Here is a 17,435-nt window from a genome sequence, read left to right on the forward strand (position 1 = left end):
AGGTGAGTGAGTGGCTGCTTTGAGGGACTGGATGGGGGAGTGAGTGGTTGTGTGAGTGACTTTGTAGGTGTATAAGTAGTTGTTTGAGTAGCCATAGGGGTGAGTGTGTGTCTATGTGACTGCCTGTATGGGTTTGTGACTGTTGTATGAGTGGCTATATAGGTGAGTGAATTGTTGTGTGAATGGCTGGATGGGTGAGTGAGTGGGTGTGAGTGAGTGGCTCCATGGAGGAGTGAGTGGGTGTGTAAGTCCTGGTATGGGTCTGTGAATGGGTATGTGAGCGGTTAGGTGGTTGTGTGAGTGGGAGTACGAGAGGTTGTATGGGGGTGCGAGTGGGTGTGTGAATGGTTCTGTGGATGATGCCATCAGTGATGTCGTTTCAGATGTCATCAGTGATATCACTGACCATGTCATTAGTGATGGAATATGTGAGATCATAAGCAGTGCATTGCGGTAACTGAAGGTAACAGGAGGGGTAGTTAGTTTTCAAGGATGCTCTGGAGTCAAGGGTACTTCATTCCCCAAATAGTAGTAAGCCTGGAGGTGCTTACAGAGTGCTGGTGAAACGGGGCCAGGCTTCCGGGGACTTGTTGACAGTTTAAAAAAAGGGGAAACTGGGGAAGGGGGCACATAACCCCCCTTCCCTGAGCCAATTTGGGACCCCATCCTCCAAGGGCCCAGCCTTTTTAAGTTGTCTTTACTGTTTTGAGGGAGGGGGGCTGTGCTGCTCTCCTCCCCAGGCCACTTTTGGAACCAGGATCCCCAACCCTGGATACTGGCCATTCTTAAATTGTAATGGGGGGCTGCGCAAACCACTCCTCGGGCAGATTAAGTCCCCAAAGACCACATCTGGATGGGGCCTAGCCTCTATTGTGGGTGCCCCCAGGACCCCCACCCACATCTGTTGGAGACCATGGTGGGAGCCTCAAGACCCCCATGGTCCCTGCTGGCTCCCCGACCTCCTGCAGTTGCCAGCATTCCTAAACATGCAGCTCCCTCTCTGTAAAAGCAATTTTGCCCTGCTTCTAGCAAGAAAGACCACGTTTCATGCTCTTGCTTGCTCGAAGGGGAGCATTTGCTATGGCTTGGCAGGAGCTGTAAAGCTCCCGCCAAGCCATAGCAAACCACTATGTCCTGGGAGTGGGTACCCCTGGACATAGCAGGAGCCAGCCCGGGGGGTTATGGTCCCAAGGAGGGGAGCCACATGGCCCACTCCTTTCTTGATGTTGGGCCTGCCTCTTGGTGTTGACGGTCCCAAGGGCCACAAATGGCCCAGGAGGGGGGCTGTACCCTTCCATCATTTGAATAGAAGTTGGCCCCACGGAGGTGGTGGTCCCCAGTGTGAGAAAGTGCCCTCTTTCTTGCATGGTATGCCCCCACTTTTTGCTAAATTGCTGAATGTACTTTTACTGAGTGTACCCTGGACTCCTGCCAATCAGGTGCCCAGGGCCTATGTTCCTTCTTCGAAACACACAAACTCCCAATTGGCAAACCCTGGCCACATGTCAGCCCCTAGTAAATGGTACCCTAGGTACCCAGGGCCTTGTGACCAGGGAAGACCCCTAAGGGCTGCAGCACTGATTGTGCCACTCTTAGGGGCCCTGTACCCTTACACACACACACTGCCTTTGCAGGCTGAGTGTCTGGGTACAGGACAAAATGAAGAGTCGACATGGCACACATCTCTGTGTGCCATGCCCAACACCCACACTGCCAAGACATATGTCAGTCACCCCTCTGGCTGGGTGCCTTATGCCCATGGTGTGGGCACAGGAGCAGGAGCCCTGTGCCCCTACAGTACCCAGGTCCATTCCCGGGCACTGTAAGTGCGGTGCTGCCATTTCAGAGTACATGGTGCTGAGAGCTCGTCAAACACGAGCTCCACAGCACCATAATGGCAACACTAAAGACTGGGAAGTTTGGTATCAAACTTCTCAGCACATTAAACCCACACTGATGCCAGTGTGAGATTTAATGTACCAAGCACCCCAGAGGGCATCTTAGAGATGCCCTCCTACAGCTAACCTACAAATCCACGTCTGCTATGAGGCTGCCCAGGCTGCCACACAGCAGACACGTTGCTGGACCCCTGGGTGGGAGAGGCCCTGCTCTCCCGGGCCTGCAACAATGCACATCCTGGGTGAGGTGATAGATCTCCTCCCCCAGGATGAGCAAAGGGAAGCTTCAAAGGCCTGCCGCCTCTAGGAGTTTCCCCAGGCCACTGCAACCCCCCACTCTGGCGGGAAGCTTGGCCGGAAACCCCATACAAGGACAGGGGATGTGCCAGCCTGCCCACCCCACCACTCAGGTGGTGGAGGCGAGGTGAAGCACATCTCCGGGCTCTCGCCATCTTGGAGATGGGAGACCCTGCCCTATCAGGATTAGGCTACTGCCCCCCTCCCACAGGAGAGGAGCAGGATAGGGGGTGTACCCACCCCAGGACAGGGACCCATTGGTCCCTGGCCTTCACCGACCTGTAACGCCCCTAAATCTAGTATTTAGGGGCACCCTGAACCTTCCTTCCCCAGATTCCAGATTCCGAAACTACAAGAAGAGTGAGAAGAAAAGAAGACCTGCCCTGCAGCTGCAAAGGAGAGGGAGACACCAATTGCTTTGGCCCCAGCCCTACCGGCCTGTCGACCTCGGACTTGCTCCTGCTCCAAACCCGGCATCTCTTGTGGCCAGCAAACTCAGAAACCCCGGAGGACCTGGCTACCTTTGAACTCTGATCCCCTGGGACTCCCACGAGTAGAGGCTCTACACAGAACCTACCTTTCACCTCTGGCAGCAGCCCGGAACCGCGATCCCAGCCCACTCTGCACTCGCCAAGCCTGGCCGGTGCCGGAGTGAACTAAACCCACGAGGACGACCCCACGGCGACTGTGACCCCGAGTCCGGCACCCAAGGACCCCCCTCGACTATCCTGAAGAAGCTTGCAGCCTCAGAACCGAGTGCCACCCCAACCGCGATCAACAAGAGGGTAAGATTTCCGACATCAAAAGGCACCCCTGCACCCGGCGCCCCACGGCCCTCTATGCCCAATCCCGGGGTACCTACCTATCCTCCAACTACCCAACTTACCCCTCGAAGTGGTGGTGGCACCCGAAGAGTCCTCGTCCCCGAGCCTGCAGTCTTTTTCCAAACCGGAGATTTCCCATAGAAATCAATTGAGCGCCCGACGGCTCAAAAGCACCCTGCAGCCAGCCGCCCGAGTGGCCCTGGCAGTGAAAACTCTACTCTAACCTACTTCCCCACTTGCCCTGAGTAAGTGACCAGGAGCTCAGCTCCCACAGCCGCGTGGCTTGCCCGACAGCAGCCACCAAACCAGGCCCCCATATCCCTCATAGGATAACATTGGGCCTAACTCTCTCTGCACCCGGCCGTCCTGAAACCGCTGAGGGTGAACTGACTGTACCTACCTGACACTGGGAGACCCCTGAGTCTATGCCCAGAACTTCAACTCTGCCAGTCGAGAACTTACCCTTAAACCGCTAACTTCATTTTCCTCATAGGGTAACATTGACTGGCTTTTTCTTGGAAATTCTTCTATGTGTGAACTTTTCAAAACTCAAAATATTCACCAAAAATCAGCCGAGTACCAAAAACGAATTTACTCACCTGCTCTTAGGTGAGCTCCCAGTGCTGGATCTTGGTGCCCAGCACTGACTCTGAAAAGTACCCACAACTATACTTACCTTTAACTCATTTTTCTTCCATAGGAAACCATTGACTGCTTTTCTATGAAATTTCTTCTAAGTGTTGATTTCTGCAATTTCTAAATATTCCTCAAAAATCGTATAACATCTAAAAAAGTAATTACTTACCTGTTTTGGATAAATGTCCCAGTACTGAGTCTAGCCACCCAGTACTGGATTACAAAAGTAACGATAACCTACTGTACCTGTAACCTATATTTCCTTCCATAAGGAATCATTGATTGTTTGCTCTGAAATATTTTCTAAGTGCTCACTTTTGAAATAGCTAAATATTAGTTAAAAATCACTACAGTACCAAAGTCGACTTTCAACAGCTGATTCTGAGAACTGACCCAGGACTGGATCTAGGATCCAAGCCTGTAATTACAAAAGTTATCTAAAAAGTAATCTGTTGCATATAATTTGAATTTAGCATTGAGCTCAATGTATTGTGTTTAGAAATAGAGTTGCCTACTGCAACTATTTGTAACTGTTTACTAAAAGTCTATTGCATATACAAAAGTATTTTGATGAAACATCTCCTGTAGAGAAAGTATATTTTAATTCCAAGTGTTGGTTCTAAAATAAAACAAGCATATATTTTTTATATACAAACCATTGGCCTAGAGTTCAGTTATTGAGTGTGTGGAACTATTTGCTGACTGAGTGTGTACAACAAATGTTTTACACGTCCACTGATACTGCCTTACTGCTCGACCAGGCTACCACTTTGGAGAGTAAGGTTATATCTAACTTTAACCTCTGTTAAACCCTTGGGGTCTGTGGACTCTGTACACCCTGTACCTATTAAGGAACAGTATATACAGAGCCACTTTCTCACACCCAGGAATATCCCTGAGGCCCCCCAACACAAATTGATTATGGCCCCAGATAGGTGCTCAGCCCCAGGTCCAGGGAGGTCTGAGAGCCCCCCCGTTTATAAATCAAAAAGCCCCGGGTAGGTGGTGGTCACCAGGGTGGGGGACCCTTGAGCCCTCCTCCTTTTTTTATGCAACTGCTCCTAAGAGCTGGCCCACCCAGGGGTTGATTATTAATAAAGCGTGAGAGCCCACACTTCGTTTCAAAAAACTTTGCGGGGATCTCTTGATCCTGTCAATTTTTTTTAAATAAAATGGTTTTGTGGGTCAGGCTATTTCCATCCAGCTCCCTTTTGTATTTTTTTTTCTGGGACTCAGCTCAAGCCAAGTCTCAAGATGGTTGCTAACACTTCCTGGTTTGAAGTGTTGGCAGTCAATCAGATTTCCGAAGCAGTCGTGAATCCTCTGTGTCCCTATGTATATATATACACTTAGAAATTTCTTCAAAATAGAAAAAACTGCATTTTTTACCCAAAAAATAATGATGGCACGTGACCTGCCCCCATTCCATTTTAGGCCAATGGAAGCCCACCCGCAGGCCCGCATTTTATAAGTGAAGTGGGATGTGCCCCCCTCCTGAGCCATTATAGGCGTGGGGAACCCACCCAGGGGCTGAAATATGAACAAACGCGGAGCATGGGGGCATGGCCAACCTTCCCAAGCCTTGAAGGTCCCTGGGGACTCCATAACCTGGGGTCAATGTATTTAATTAAATGGGAAGGGGGGCCACTGGGCCCTCTCCTGAAGCCATTATAGGCCTGGGAGAACTCTCTCTCAGGGCTACAACTTACAAAAAAGGGGAGTGTGCTGCACTGGCCTCTACTTGAGCCTATATTAGCTCCTGGGGACCCCAAACAGTGCAAAAAGGGGATTGGAGACAGGGGCAGTGCAGCCCTCTCCCTTTTAAGAAAACATGGCCCTGGGAAATGGGGTCCCCATGACTAAATAAGGCTTGGAGATTGGTGCCACATGGCCCCCATCTACTTTAAAAAAGGCCTAGGCGGATGGGATTCTAGGGGCCTGATAAGGCTCAGAGAGGGGGGCCACTTTGTCCACCTCCCCTTAACAATGCATAGGGCACTGGGGGATGGGTCCCCAGGGTCAAATGAAGCTCAGGGACGGAGGCCATCTGCCACTTGACTCCTTTAAAAAAAGGGTCCTGGGGATGGGGTACCCAGGGCCTAAGGCCTGGAGATTGGGGCCTCGTTCCCACTGTCCCTTTTAAAATACAATGAGTGTGGGGCATGGGGTTCCCAGGTCCTAAGGAGGCTCAGGGAGGGGGACTAAGGCGGCCCAGGGAGGGGGACTAAGGCGGCCCACCTCACCTTTAAAAAAAACTGCTCTGAGGGATTGGGTCCCCATGGCCTGATAAGGTACAGGTAAGGGGGCCGCACAGGCCCCTTCCCTTTTTTATTATATTATATTTGGCCCAGTGGATGGGGTCCCTGGGGTTAAATAAGGCTTAAGGAGGGGAGTTGCACACCCCCCTCCCCTTAGATTGTATCCCTGGGGTATGAGGTCCCTGGGAACCAAGAAGGTTTGTTTTTGGCCCTAGAGATGTGGTCCCCAGGGCCTATTTAGGCTCAGGGATGGGGGCAGCACACCCTCCTCCCCTGTCTAATTGTATTTGGGCCCAGGGGATGGAGTTCCCGTGGCCTATTAAAGATTGGGTAGAGGGCTGCATAACCCCTCCCCTTAATATATATGTTTTGGTTCTATGAGACGGGGTTCCTGGGACCACAATACCAACTCTACACTGTGCACAGCTAGGGCTGTGCACAGTGTTGGGTTGACAGCAAATCACAACAGCATGCTTTCTGGACCAAGATCTAGCTTTCTGCCAAATTTGGTGTAATTCTGTTCAGCGGCTCGGGCTGTAATCGTGTCTAAATTCCCTATAGGAATTAACATAGGAAACACACCTTTTTTTAACCCATCCTTTTCTTGGCCGCGACTGATGGATCACCCTGAAACTTCCCATGCACAACTAAACAAACTGGGGCACTTTTTGGGAAAATGTCATGAAGATTCATCATACGGCGCCAAAGTTGTGAGCAAGTCAACAAGCGCTTTTCCTATGGAAACTAGGTTGCCAGTAGGTAGTTATAGTTAGGACAGAGCTGCTATTAAAAAGGTGATTTCCATTTGCCTACATCTTTTGTGCCGGTAGATGAATCTTCATGTAATTTCTAAAATAAATCTGCCCGTTACTTCACTTGAAGGGATCTGGAAAGTTTCGGGGTCCTTCATGTAGCAGGGGCTCAGAAAAAGTGTTTTCCTCATGTTATTTTCCTAAGAACCTTTGGACACGACTACAATCTGAACCGCTGAACAGAATTACACCAATGCTGCAAATTTATGGGTGGATCTGTGGAATAATGGGAAAATTTGAGAAAAAAGAAGAGCAATCTCCCACACTTCTTTTCAAGGAAAAATCCGAAGGGACTACCCATTCCCCAGGGCGCTTCTTTTCAATAATGCGCCCCTGGAACTACCACCTCCCGCGGCTATTCATGAACTTAATGCAGGGGAGGCCTGTACAGCCTCTCCCGCAGCCCCGGGGATCACCTCCTCCCCAGGGCTAATAGTGATAAAATCGGGGGGCCTCACAGACCCCCGTGTGCCCCAGGGCCACCACCTCCCAAGGGCTGTTTATATTTTAATTGGGGGGGGTCTCTCAAACCCCTCCAGGCCCTGATGACCACCACCTTCCCGGGGCCTAAATCAGTTTTTGCAAATGTGAGGGGGACTTTGCAGCCACCTTCCCAGGCCGTTCTCGGCTCCGGGGACTTCCACCTCTTTGGGGCAGGCCATCATACAAAAAAGGAGCACCTCTCCTAGAGCTAATAATGGCCCTGGGGCTCGCTACTCCCCAGAGCTGGCTCCTGCTATTTCCCAGGTGTCCATCCCCGGGACATAGCTGTTTGCTGTGGCTTGGCAGGAGCTTTCCCGCTCCCAATGGCCCTGCTCATACCGTTGACTCCTCAGTGATTCCCTCTTTTTTTGTTTCATTGAGTTCATAATTTAACTTCTTGGAAACGAGGAAGACTAAACCTGAGGTTACCACTCCACAATACAGACTACCATACAACATAATTACTCTCTATAACACATAATCCCTCTCTACATATTTCCTGTACACTAAATACCACATACTTTCTATCCACACAATTTCACATCACAAGCATACCACATACTTCCACTAAACACAAAGTACATCCACTCCACTCCAAACAATATTGGTAGACAACTTTTGGATTTACAACACCAATAGCTCTTACTCTTGCAAATGCAAAAGAATGCTTATTTAACTGGTAGTCACCTTTGCAGAGTGGTGGAGAACGGGGGCTAGGCCTCCAACCAGCGCTCAGGAATTCCGCTGCTTAGGACTTAAAGGAGGTACCAGGAGGGCTTCTTACCCCCAGAGGCTCTCAGGAGTAAAGTGAACTTCATCCCCCAACCAGTACTGTGCCAGGAGGTGCATTTGCAGGGTGGTGGAGAAAGGGGGGAGTGGCCTCTGAAGACCTCTTAGCAATCCCTCGGTGTGGGAATTAGTGGAGGTAACAGGAGAGGTAGTTGGCCGCCAATGACAACCTTGGGGGCCAACTACCCCTCCTATTACCTCCAGTAAGTCCCACACAGCAGCATTGCTAAGTTCTCATAGTAGGCTATGCCCCCTTTCCCCACCACTCTACAAACACGCTCCCTGTTGCACTCATGCAACGGGATTAAATACCACTTTGCTGCTGGGGGTCCTGAGGGGCCAACTAGCCTACCTGTTACCTCCAGTAAGCCCCACACGGTGGATTGCTGTGGCGTAGACACAGACTATGCCCCCTTTGTCCACCATTCTTCAAACGCACCTCCTGGCATGCTCTTGGTTGGGGGTAAAGTCTCCTTGTCTCCTGAGAGCCCCTGGGGGCCAATTAGCTCTCCTGTTACCTGCAGTAAGCCCCACACAGCTGGATTGCTGAGAGTGGTCTGAGACCACGCCCTCTTTTTACACCACTCTGCAAACGCACCGCCTGGCGTACTGCTTTTCGGGGGATGAAGTGCACTTCAGTCCTGAGGTCGCAAATGCACATACACACTTTTTTTTACTGAAAATAATAATTTCCGTAAAAGACAGCAACATATCTTAAAAATGTTATCCAAATGCTAAAAATAGTAAATTGTGCATAAAACACATTTTTGTATCTTTCTAAAAGACAAAGAATAAACAATAACAGTTTCCACAGTGGTTCTACACATACTCCAGTATGATCAGTGTGAAAAGGGCACATCAGCTCTGTAAACTCCTGAAATCTGACAGCCATACAATCAAGCACTACTGATACTTTCAGTTCAAAGATTAGAACTCACAGAACTTTAGTACCTTTTTAATGCTATTTTATGACTAAAAGCTCAATTTTTCTGGGCTTCTTGACCGCACTCGAGAGCTTCAGGTTTGGCTCATTTTTTATTCGGAGTGTTCAATGAGCTAACATGCTGCTCTTTTTGACAGATGCCCTTCGTCTGAAGGGAAAAAGACCTTATAAGAGATGCATGACATTGGTGCCATCTGCCGTATTTAATCTATTTCCACAGCAAAATTTTAATCCTCCTGAGGATGCTTTACAAGAATCTCAAGTATAGCGAAGAAGAGCATCTTGTGGCTAAGCAGGAGGAAATCACACCTCAAAATCCACTGGCTTCAGCAGGGCAAAGGAGTGTTCATCCTCCTCTTCCATGCTCTGACATAATATCAGACTCCCCTCATGAGTCCCACACCTTACTTTCAGTCACCAGTGCTCCTGGCCGAAGTAAAGAGGTTCGGATGACTGGCGCTCAGGCATTCGATTTTGGAGGATACAAAGACATCTCACTGTGAATGACTCTCAGCAGTTGCCAGCTCAGGAAGGTTCGGCGACTCCAGAGAGGCACTACTAAAAGCTGAAGTGTCAGTTTTACATTGAGTGAATTGTGGAATGTGTAAGGCAGTTTAAGAAGAGTAAACACTGTGGTTTATTTAACAAAAAATACTATGAGTTAATTTTATCAATTTGCATAACTTGAATAAAGTCAAAAAGGTTAAAAAATGTTGCCTCATAAAGACATGCTTTTCTTTTTGATATTGCACTTTTCTTCCAAAAGAAAGCTGCAAGAAAGTGTTCTGGGTAATTGCATGTGTGTGAAGATATTCTACAAATAATGAAGATCAGAAAAAAAAACATAACCAAGGTGCTGTGGTAAAGCCATTCATTATAAAATCAATACATTCAAATTTGTCCTGCTGAGTACTTTTGGAGCCAAAACTAACAGCTTCAACAGGTGCTTGACAATGACATATCTAACTTCAGGGGACCGTCACACTTGGACTCAAGTGGGGGGCTGACATCCAAAAAGTATACTATGTCAGAAGGCAAGCACTTTGACCTACCTTGTGTATCCAACCTCTGCTCAACTGCGATTAGCCTGGACTGAGCCTAGGTCCTGGTCGACCATGACAATTTTCTTGTTTCTTCTCCAAAAACCTTTCATATTTTGTGTTCCCCTTATCTAATTTGAATCATTGTAGCGGCTTTTTGCTAATTAAATTTTGATATTTTTAAATTGGGTTGGAATTTTGTATTTGGTTGGCTCTTGACTTTTAATCTGTTGTTGCTTGAACCTATCACAGATTCTCTGGAGAATACCTGTTGCTTGTGCAACAGCTACCAAAGGGCTAATGAGGGATTTGTTCCTTTGCCAGTGACCTCGATAGAGTGCCACTTACATACTGATGCCCTCGTAACCTCTCTTTATCTCGCTTTGTTTTCTTATTCATGCACTTGGACTTTAACTTTGAAAAAACAGTACCAAAACAACACCATGCACTGATAGGTCACAAAAACATGCTCTTGGATTTTAACATGAGCTATTTGTCACTCAACTAAGACAGTATCAACAATAATGGGCTAATATATGTAAAAGTTGGACCTCTGAGCCTTAGGTTAGTCTTCCCCCCAAACATTTTGCCTTACTCCTCCATTTGTTTGTTGATCTCATTTTCTTTAGCCCTGTGCAATTTACCACTTCAAAGCAGTGCTAAAGTGAGCGTGCTCTCCTATTTCAACATAGTAAAATTGACTTACACCCAATTGACACACTTAGTTTACTTTTAAGGACCTAGTAAAGTGGTATTATGTGTACCCAGGGCCTGTAAAGTAAATGCTACCAGTGAACCTGCAGCACTGATTGTGCCACCCCCTTAGTAGTAGCCCTATAAACATGTCTCAGGCCTTCTATCACAGCCTATATGTGCCATTTCAAACTGACATTGTGACATGGCTAAGTAAAAGTTTTGCCAGGTCTAAACCTCAATTTTTAATACACTTAAGCCACCCCTGGGGTATATCCTAAACAGCCCATAGGGCAGGGTGCAGTTTATTTAAAAAGTTGGGCGTTTACTTTTAGATTTTACATGACCTGACCATGGAAAATCTTAGTTTTTTTTTTGACTACTGCAAGGCCTACCTCTTTCATAGGAAAACATTGGGTTAACCTATTATATTTATTAAGTGATAACTTTCACTTGGGAGCAGGTGAGAATGCAGAGTTTGGTGTCTAAAGAATTGAAACTTAAAACCTTCTTATTAGTAAAGTTAGATTTTAATTCACAAGCTTAAAAATGGCGCTTTTAGAAATTTGAAAAGAACAGATGATGGATGGAATGCTGAACAAATCAGCATTCGTCCCCAGTTACAGATCTGGGTTTATTCATCATTTAATTCATCATTTTTTTGCACACCACCCCACCCCAGTATAGACACAGCCATATGCAAATCAGTCTTGACCCTGAGCATCCTGCGACCGGTTTCCGGGGTATCAATCCTCATCAGCCAGGCTAGCTTCAATCCAGTGGCACAGTGGCACAGTAAGCACAGAACTCAAATCTGGTCATAACCTTCCCACTTAGGGCAACAAAAGCAAAAACAACAGATGATGGATCTGTGACTGGGGGTGAATGTTGTATTTGTTCAGCATTCATCCATCATCTGTTCTTTTTGATTTTAGAAATTTGGCATTTTCGTGTCCTAACCAATTGGTTCCTGCAGCGTTTTCCTTTGTCACATGATTAGGTGTTGCTGGCAGTTGGTCTTTGTGTATTGCTCCCAGACAGTGAGACACATGAGCATATGTGTTGCCAGGATAGGCCATCTTTGACTTGATGAGGGGGAGGAACTGTCACCTACCACACTTGCACATCACAATGGCTCTGCCTGGGCACACAAACAAAGGGTTTGACACTAGTCTATTGTTACCACAGACAAGCTGAGGCTAGGGCAGTGAGGCAGGAAATTCCAAATACCACTGGGGGTGGGCACCTCCGGAATGTTCTCCTACTTCAAAGCTAGTACCAAGTGTACTCAGACCCATCTCTATAGAATACCTCTAGACCTGGGGGAAGACTCAGACGGACTGCTGTGCTATTCTGCAAGAAGAACTGCTACTTTGTTGTCCTTCTGCCCTATTTCCAGATTGAAAGGATCTGACCTGCATCTTTATCCCAGGAAGATCAAAGTGACTCCATGGGCTAGTTGGCTGGACTCCTGATCAGAGCCTTGGGAACGGAAAGGCTCCAACCATCTCAAACCCTGCACCAGGGCTCAGTGTGCTGTGTGTCTTGCCCCCCCCCCCCCAGTCCTGTACTCTTGGAAATGAGCCTGAAGGTTCTCCGCCAGTCCAGCTGTGGTCCCATGGGCAGAAGCGAAAGGATGCACCCTTGATGCAGGCCTTCACACCACAAGACCCTCTTGACAGTATCCTTGACAATGACACAGGACTTTGCATCACAGCCTCGCAGCTTCCCTGAAACTACCAGTGAGCCACGCTTCCTCAGCGTGGGATCTTGCCACACTTCACAAACAGGATTTAAGGTAGTTTTTTAAACAGACCTAACTTCCCTGTATCAATTCAGCACTCCAACACAGATGGCCGAACTTGTGACTTTGTTCCGGTCCAGTGCGACCAGGTAACCTCAGTCGGTGCTTTGTGCTTCTAGGCACTATTTGTTACTTAAAACTCTGAAATTGCATAGCTCTGGTTCTACTGATTACATATTTTTTATTTTGGTATCACATAATTTATTAAATGTTACTCTTCTTTTCTAAATTGGTCTCAGATTTTTCTTGTGCTGCGTTTGCACTTCATTAACCCCTTCTGTGCCCGCCCCTTTCCCCGCCCTGTGCCGGCCGTTGAATTAGCGGGCGGGGTCTATGACGAGCTGGACTCGTCATGGGCACAGCGCCACCGCGGCCCATGACGAGTCCAGCTCGTCATGGGCACTGAAGGGGTTAATGTTTGAAGTGCAGCATACATAATTTATGCATTTTCTCCAAGTAAAGCCTAGCTGTTTTTGTGCCAATCTACCAGAGGGTTGAGCACATTAGTTTGGGACTTGCTTGTGTCTCACCCTGACAGAGATTGTGGTTGCTGCTTGAGTAGGGTTTCACCCACTTCAACCTTTAAGCCAATTTTTAACAGGTAAGATGTCACTAAAATATAACTTGAAGTAATGATTTTTACATAATATTGTTATCACAACTTATATGAATTAGTGCAGTAGGTTAAGAAAGATTCTTACCAGATGGAACTAGAAAAAGATCAGTGTAGTTGGCCCAACAGCTGCTGAATGAAATGGTGGTATTTCCTGTAAGTCCGCCAGTAACATATGCATCCTCTGAGTTCTTAAGTTTGGCTGTCAAGGTCAATGCACTAGCATCAACAGCTACACAGATGTTCTAAAACATAAAGAAAGACATTGATTTTATTTTTTCTTTACTTTTTCTCAATATGCAGTAGGATTTTACTCTCATGCATTTGCGCTTCAAAATAGTTTGCGACCAACAGGCATGTAAGAATGTTTATACAGTAACAAATATCAGACAAAACATTTAAAACAACTCTTTTATAGAGTGGCCAGGCAAAAGAAATGCATGTGGTAAATGTTCAGTGAAGTGACAGGAGAATCAATATTGCTATTGTATTTATTATAATTAATATTACTAATACTATTATGGCTATTTATAAGGCACTTACCACAACTAGGTTTTCTGTTTTGGAAGTTTAAGTACAAAGAGAAGCAGAATTCACTGACAACGATTTGGCTGATAAACCACATACCCTCTAATGTCAGTCACCAGGCTCATCAGGAATTTTCCCAGAGAAACCCTTCTGGCACACAATGAAGTAGGTCTACTCTCTCCGCCAGGCCATAAAAAACGTCTTAGCAAAAGGCACAGGGGTTATTTGTGTATTTTTCCTGTCTGGGACTGCAATGGGCTCCAGCAGTAAAAAAGTTGGTGTCATCCCATCGGATGGATGGCCCCCTCAATGCTGTGTCCATTAACGGCTACTCTTCAGGAGAGTTTTCCCAATAGCAGAGGAGCGGGTGGCTCAGCTGCCAAAAACGAGCTTCCCCCTTGATCTAAATGAGCTAGGAAATGCAAGGCCTGGGTGGATGAAACAACTGCCAGTTTTGGGGAAATGTCCCATTGCTGACCTCCTCCAAAGGAAGCATTAAGGGAACTGGGTGCTGTATGGGCTAGGGGACTGAGCGAACCAACTACTCACGTCTAGCTTGGGATGGCCTGCTGTATTTAAAGTTCCCTGCTGGATCCCTGGGCCTTTACCCCAGACTGCTTTCTCCTCCATGGTGCAAGCTGCTTGGATAATCAAAATGAACAAATAGTGACAAAACGTCTTCCAATTAATTTTAGGTATTGCAGACCTGATGCCCTTTTTAGGCCGAGTCTGCAGGCATCGCGCCCGTGCTGTAAAAAAAACCTCAGAAGGTGCTTTTAGCCCGCCCACATTACCCATTGATTAAGAGTCTAATCACTTTCGTTTGCTGCCTTCTAATTCGGCAGAAGTCACAGTACATCTCTTCCTGTGGCTTGTGTGGAGCACCGCTTGACTACAGATTAATTAAACTTAATTAATGTCCCTCCGCTGCAAACGTTGAGATTGAGGTACTATTTCTAGTGTCTTAATGAATTATGCGTTACAATGGCACAATTTTTTTGTTGGCCCCTGCTTGCGGAATGTAATGATATGTTCGTGTTTTGTTTCCTTTGTGCTGGCTTGTTTGAGCAGCAGTACAAGCAGACCTGGAGGGCTCCATACCTGTGCAACGCCGGCCTCATTATTGCCCACCCCCTACCCAGTCCTTGTTTGTTTATGTGACCACCTATGCTGTTCCTAGTTCTCTGCATGCTGCCACTTTTGTTTTTATGGAAAGGCCATCAAAGAAGTGCAAAAACAGGCCTAGATAAACTGCCTACACATTTATTGCTGCCTACTTGCTCTGTATTGTGAGAACAGTTAAATGAGCTTTACTTTACTAAGGCTGTGTGGAGAAGCACTGGCTCCTAGTGGTATCTCTGCTACAATTTCTTGTGCTCTTTGTTTTGGGAAGGAGCAGTGCTTTAAATGGGCCGGTACTCACCGGTACTGAGTACCGGCACTTCCGAATTTTCTTGCCGTCAGTACCGCCACTTCTCTTTAGCCAGAGAGTGTACCGGTACCCTGATCAGCGGCACAGCAGGCTCAGGTTAGGCATCTCCTCCAGGGCAGGGCTCCCGAGAAACTTGTAAGTCAATGAGCCCCCTCAGTAGCCTTTTGCAGAGTCACTGCTGAAGATTCCAGCAGCGTCCATTTGAATGTCCCCAGACTGCAGGTTGTGGAGAGGGCTTACATCAGCTGTGATTAATAGGGCAGGGTCTCTTAGACAGACCCTGCTATGTTGATCAGATGAGCAAAAACCATTCGGCTGAAAGTGGTTTCGCCCCCACCCCTCTCCATTAGGTGAGTGAAATGGGCTGGGACTGCCAGACAGTCATCCAGTCCCATTTAGTGTGTTGCACTGGCCCTGCTAAAGCATGTGGCAGCGCAATAAAATACTCGACCTTCATGAAAAACGCTTTATGTTAGCACAGGAGCTGCTTCCCTTTGTGTCCAAACACTAATTGCTGCATTTACATGATAACAGGGACTGACCGGGGTACTGGGACAATGGGTGTGAATTTAGCACTGCCCATAGGGCAATGCACAGCAGGGAACATTGGAACACTCCAGGAATTAGCTCCCATGACAACTGGTCATGCATTTGGTTGGGGAAAGAAGAGACGAACATAGAAGGACGAGGGAGGGAGGAATGTAAAGTGAGGTGACAGGTGAAGTTAGGATTGCTGCTTTTTCGGATAAAAATGCCAGATATTTGCTGAGTTCTGAAATCATTAATGGACTTACAAATGGCATTTTAACACAAATTTGTGTACTTTCAAAAATCTGGTGCATTTCTTCTTAACACGTGTCTTTGGATCATATATATATGTAGGAACCAGTGACAAAATGTAAGAGACTTGTGGAGATAGTAAGCGAGAGGTGGGAGTAAGAGAGGCAGAACCAGCGAGAGAAGGATACAGGCTGGGTAAAGATGAGAGGCAAGTGGAGGGGACATTTGGATGTAAAGGCACGGAACCAGCAAGAGACATGATGAGCCTGTCCTTGGGAAAAGGGCAGTGGCAGTGCTTTAAATGGACCGGTACTCACAGGTACATAAACGCATTTCATGTGTTTTGATATGTGCTGCAACTGGTACAGAAGCCAATATGTACCATCATATCTTGCGCTTAGCCCCGCCCACCCACACCTCTAGCTTATTTGAATGAGTACCTGCACTTATTTTTTTCCATTTACAGCACTGGGATGGAGCCAATGGAGGGGACGGACCATAGACTATCAGATCGGAGCCCCCCTCCAATCATTTGTAGAGATAAAACAGGGAAAAGAGAAAAATGCTCCATTTTAAGTGCGGGCAGCCCCGTGACGTCACGAGCAGACAAGCACACATGTGAAGCTGCCCATTGTGCGATCGGGTGGATCCATGCCAGAATGCAGGAGGTGAGTTTGTTTTCTTTTGGTTCACCACTGAAGCCAGTTTGGAACTTTGAATCTAGCTATGGGTACTGGAGGGTCGCTGAGGTTACAGTATTTTGTTTCAAGCCCCTGCACTTGTTTATCTCTCTCCCACTTTTGCTGCCAACCAAAAATAACAGAATTTCCAACAAAAATCTCTCATTAAGAATCAGAAAGTTATCTTTTTGTATATTTATAGCTGCCGATCTCTTAGATACATATTGCCACATCCGGAACTCTACTTTCATATTTCTGTGGAAAAGAATGATTGTATCGAACACTGCTTTACCACCAAGGACATGAAATTCCACCTGTCAAAAACATTATCTGTTCCTACTCTGTGCCTACGGCTTTTTATGAGCTCCACGTCAAGCATCTGAATGCTCGGATATCACAGCTGCAGCACAAGTTTCATTCATTCCGAACTGTGAAATTGAACTAGTAATGCTGCAAGACACAGTACAGGGATGGTAGCACAGCTCATCAGCAGTTGAAGCATTTCTTCTTGTGAGCGATGAACGCTCAGATTATGAATCTGTCCTGAGGCCTTCTAACCGAACCGCATGCTCTTCTATGCTGCAGAATACAGCTGAGTCAGACGATGTTTGCGAACAAAAGCATGTTTAGCAATTTCGGGGCAGACATGTGCACCTCCATACGCCCATTATCCCAAATTGTAGAATTTCAGATTCTAGCTTCCAAGCACTATGGAGGCTGGGCCTTCAGAAAAGGGGACTAGGCAGTGGCGGTGCGTCCATTGGGGGCGTTGGGGCATTGCCCCCCCACCCCCGCCCGCGCCCGCACCGTAAACTCTTAGTTTATTTAAATTGAGTTCAGCTGCAGCGGCTCCGAGGGAGAACTGACAATCATGACTGTCAGTCAGCATGACGTCGGACCGCCCACCCCCTTCAGAGTCTGAAGG

At 47.1% G+C, this 17,435-nt stretch overlaps 1 protein-coding gene across 1 annotated transcript in view; it reads right to left on the minus strand.

Moving 5' to 3' along the window:
- The window catches only part of LOC146830898 (fibrocystin-L-like), a 1,500,901-nt gene that overhangs the window by 57,739 nt on the left and 1,425,727 nt on the right, over nucleotides 1-17,435 (minus strand). Inside the window, exon 80 of the mRNA XM_085605087.1 lies at nucleotides 13,179-13,335. Coding sequence (XP_085461213.1) covers nucleotides 13,179-13,335 — 157 coding nt within the window. The remainder of the gene's footprint in view (nucleotides 1-13,178; nucleotides 13,336-17,435) is intronic.

Source organism: Triturus cristatus, chromosome 5_1, assembly GCF_964204655.1.
Source record: "Triturus cristatus chromosome 5_1, aTriCri1.1, whole genome shotgun sequence".
NCBI classification, from domain to species: Eukaryota; Metazoa; Chordata; class Amphibia; order Caudata; family Salamandridae; genus Triturus; species Triturus cristatus.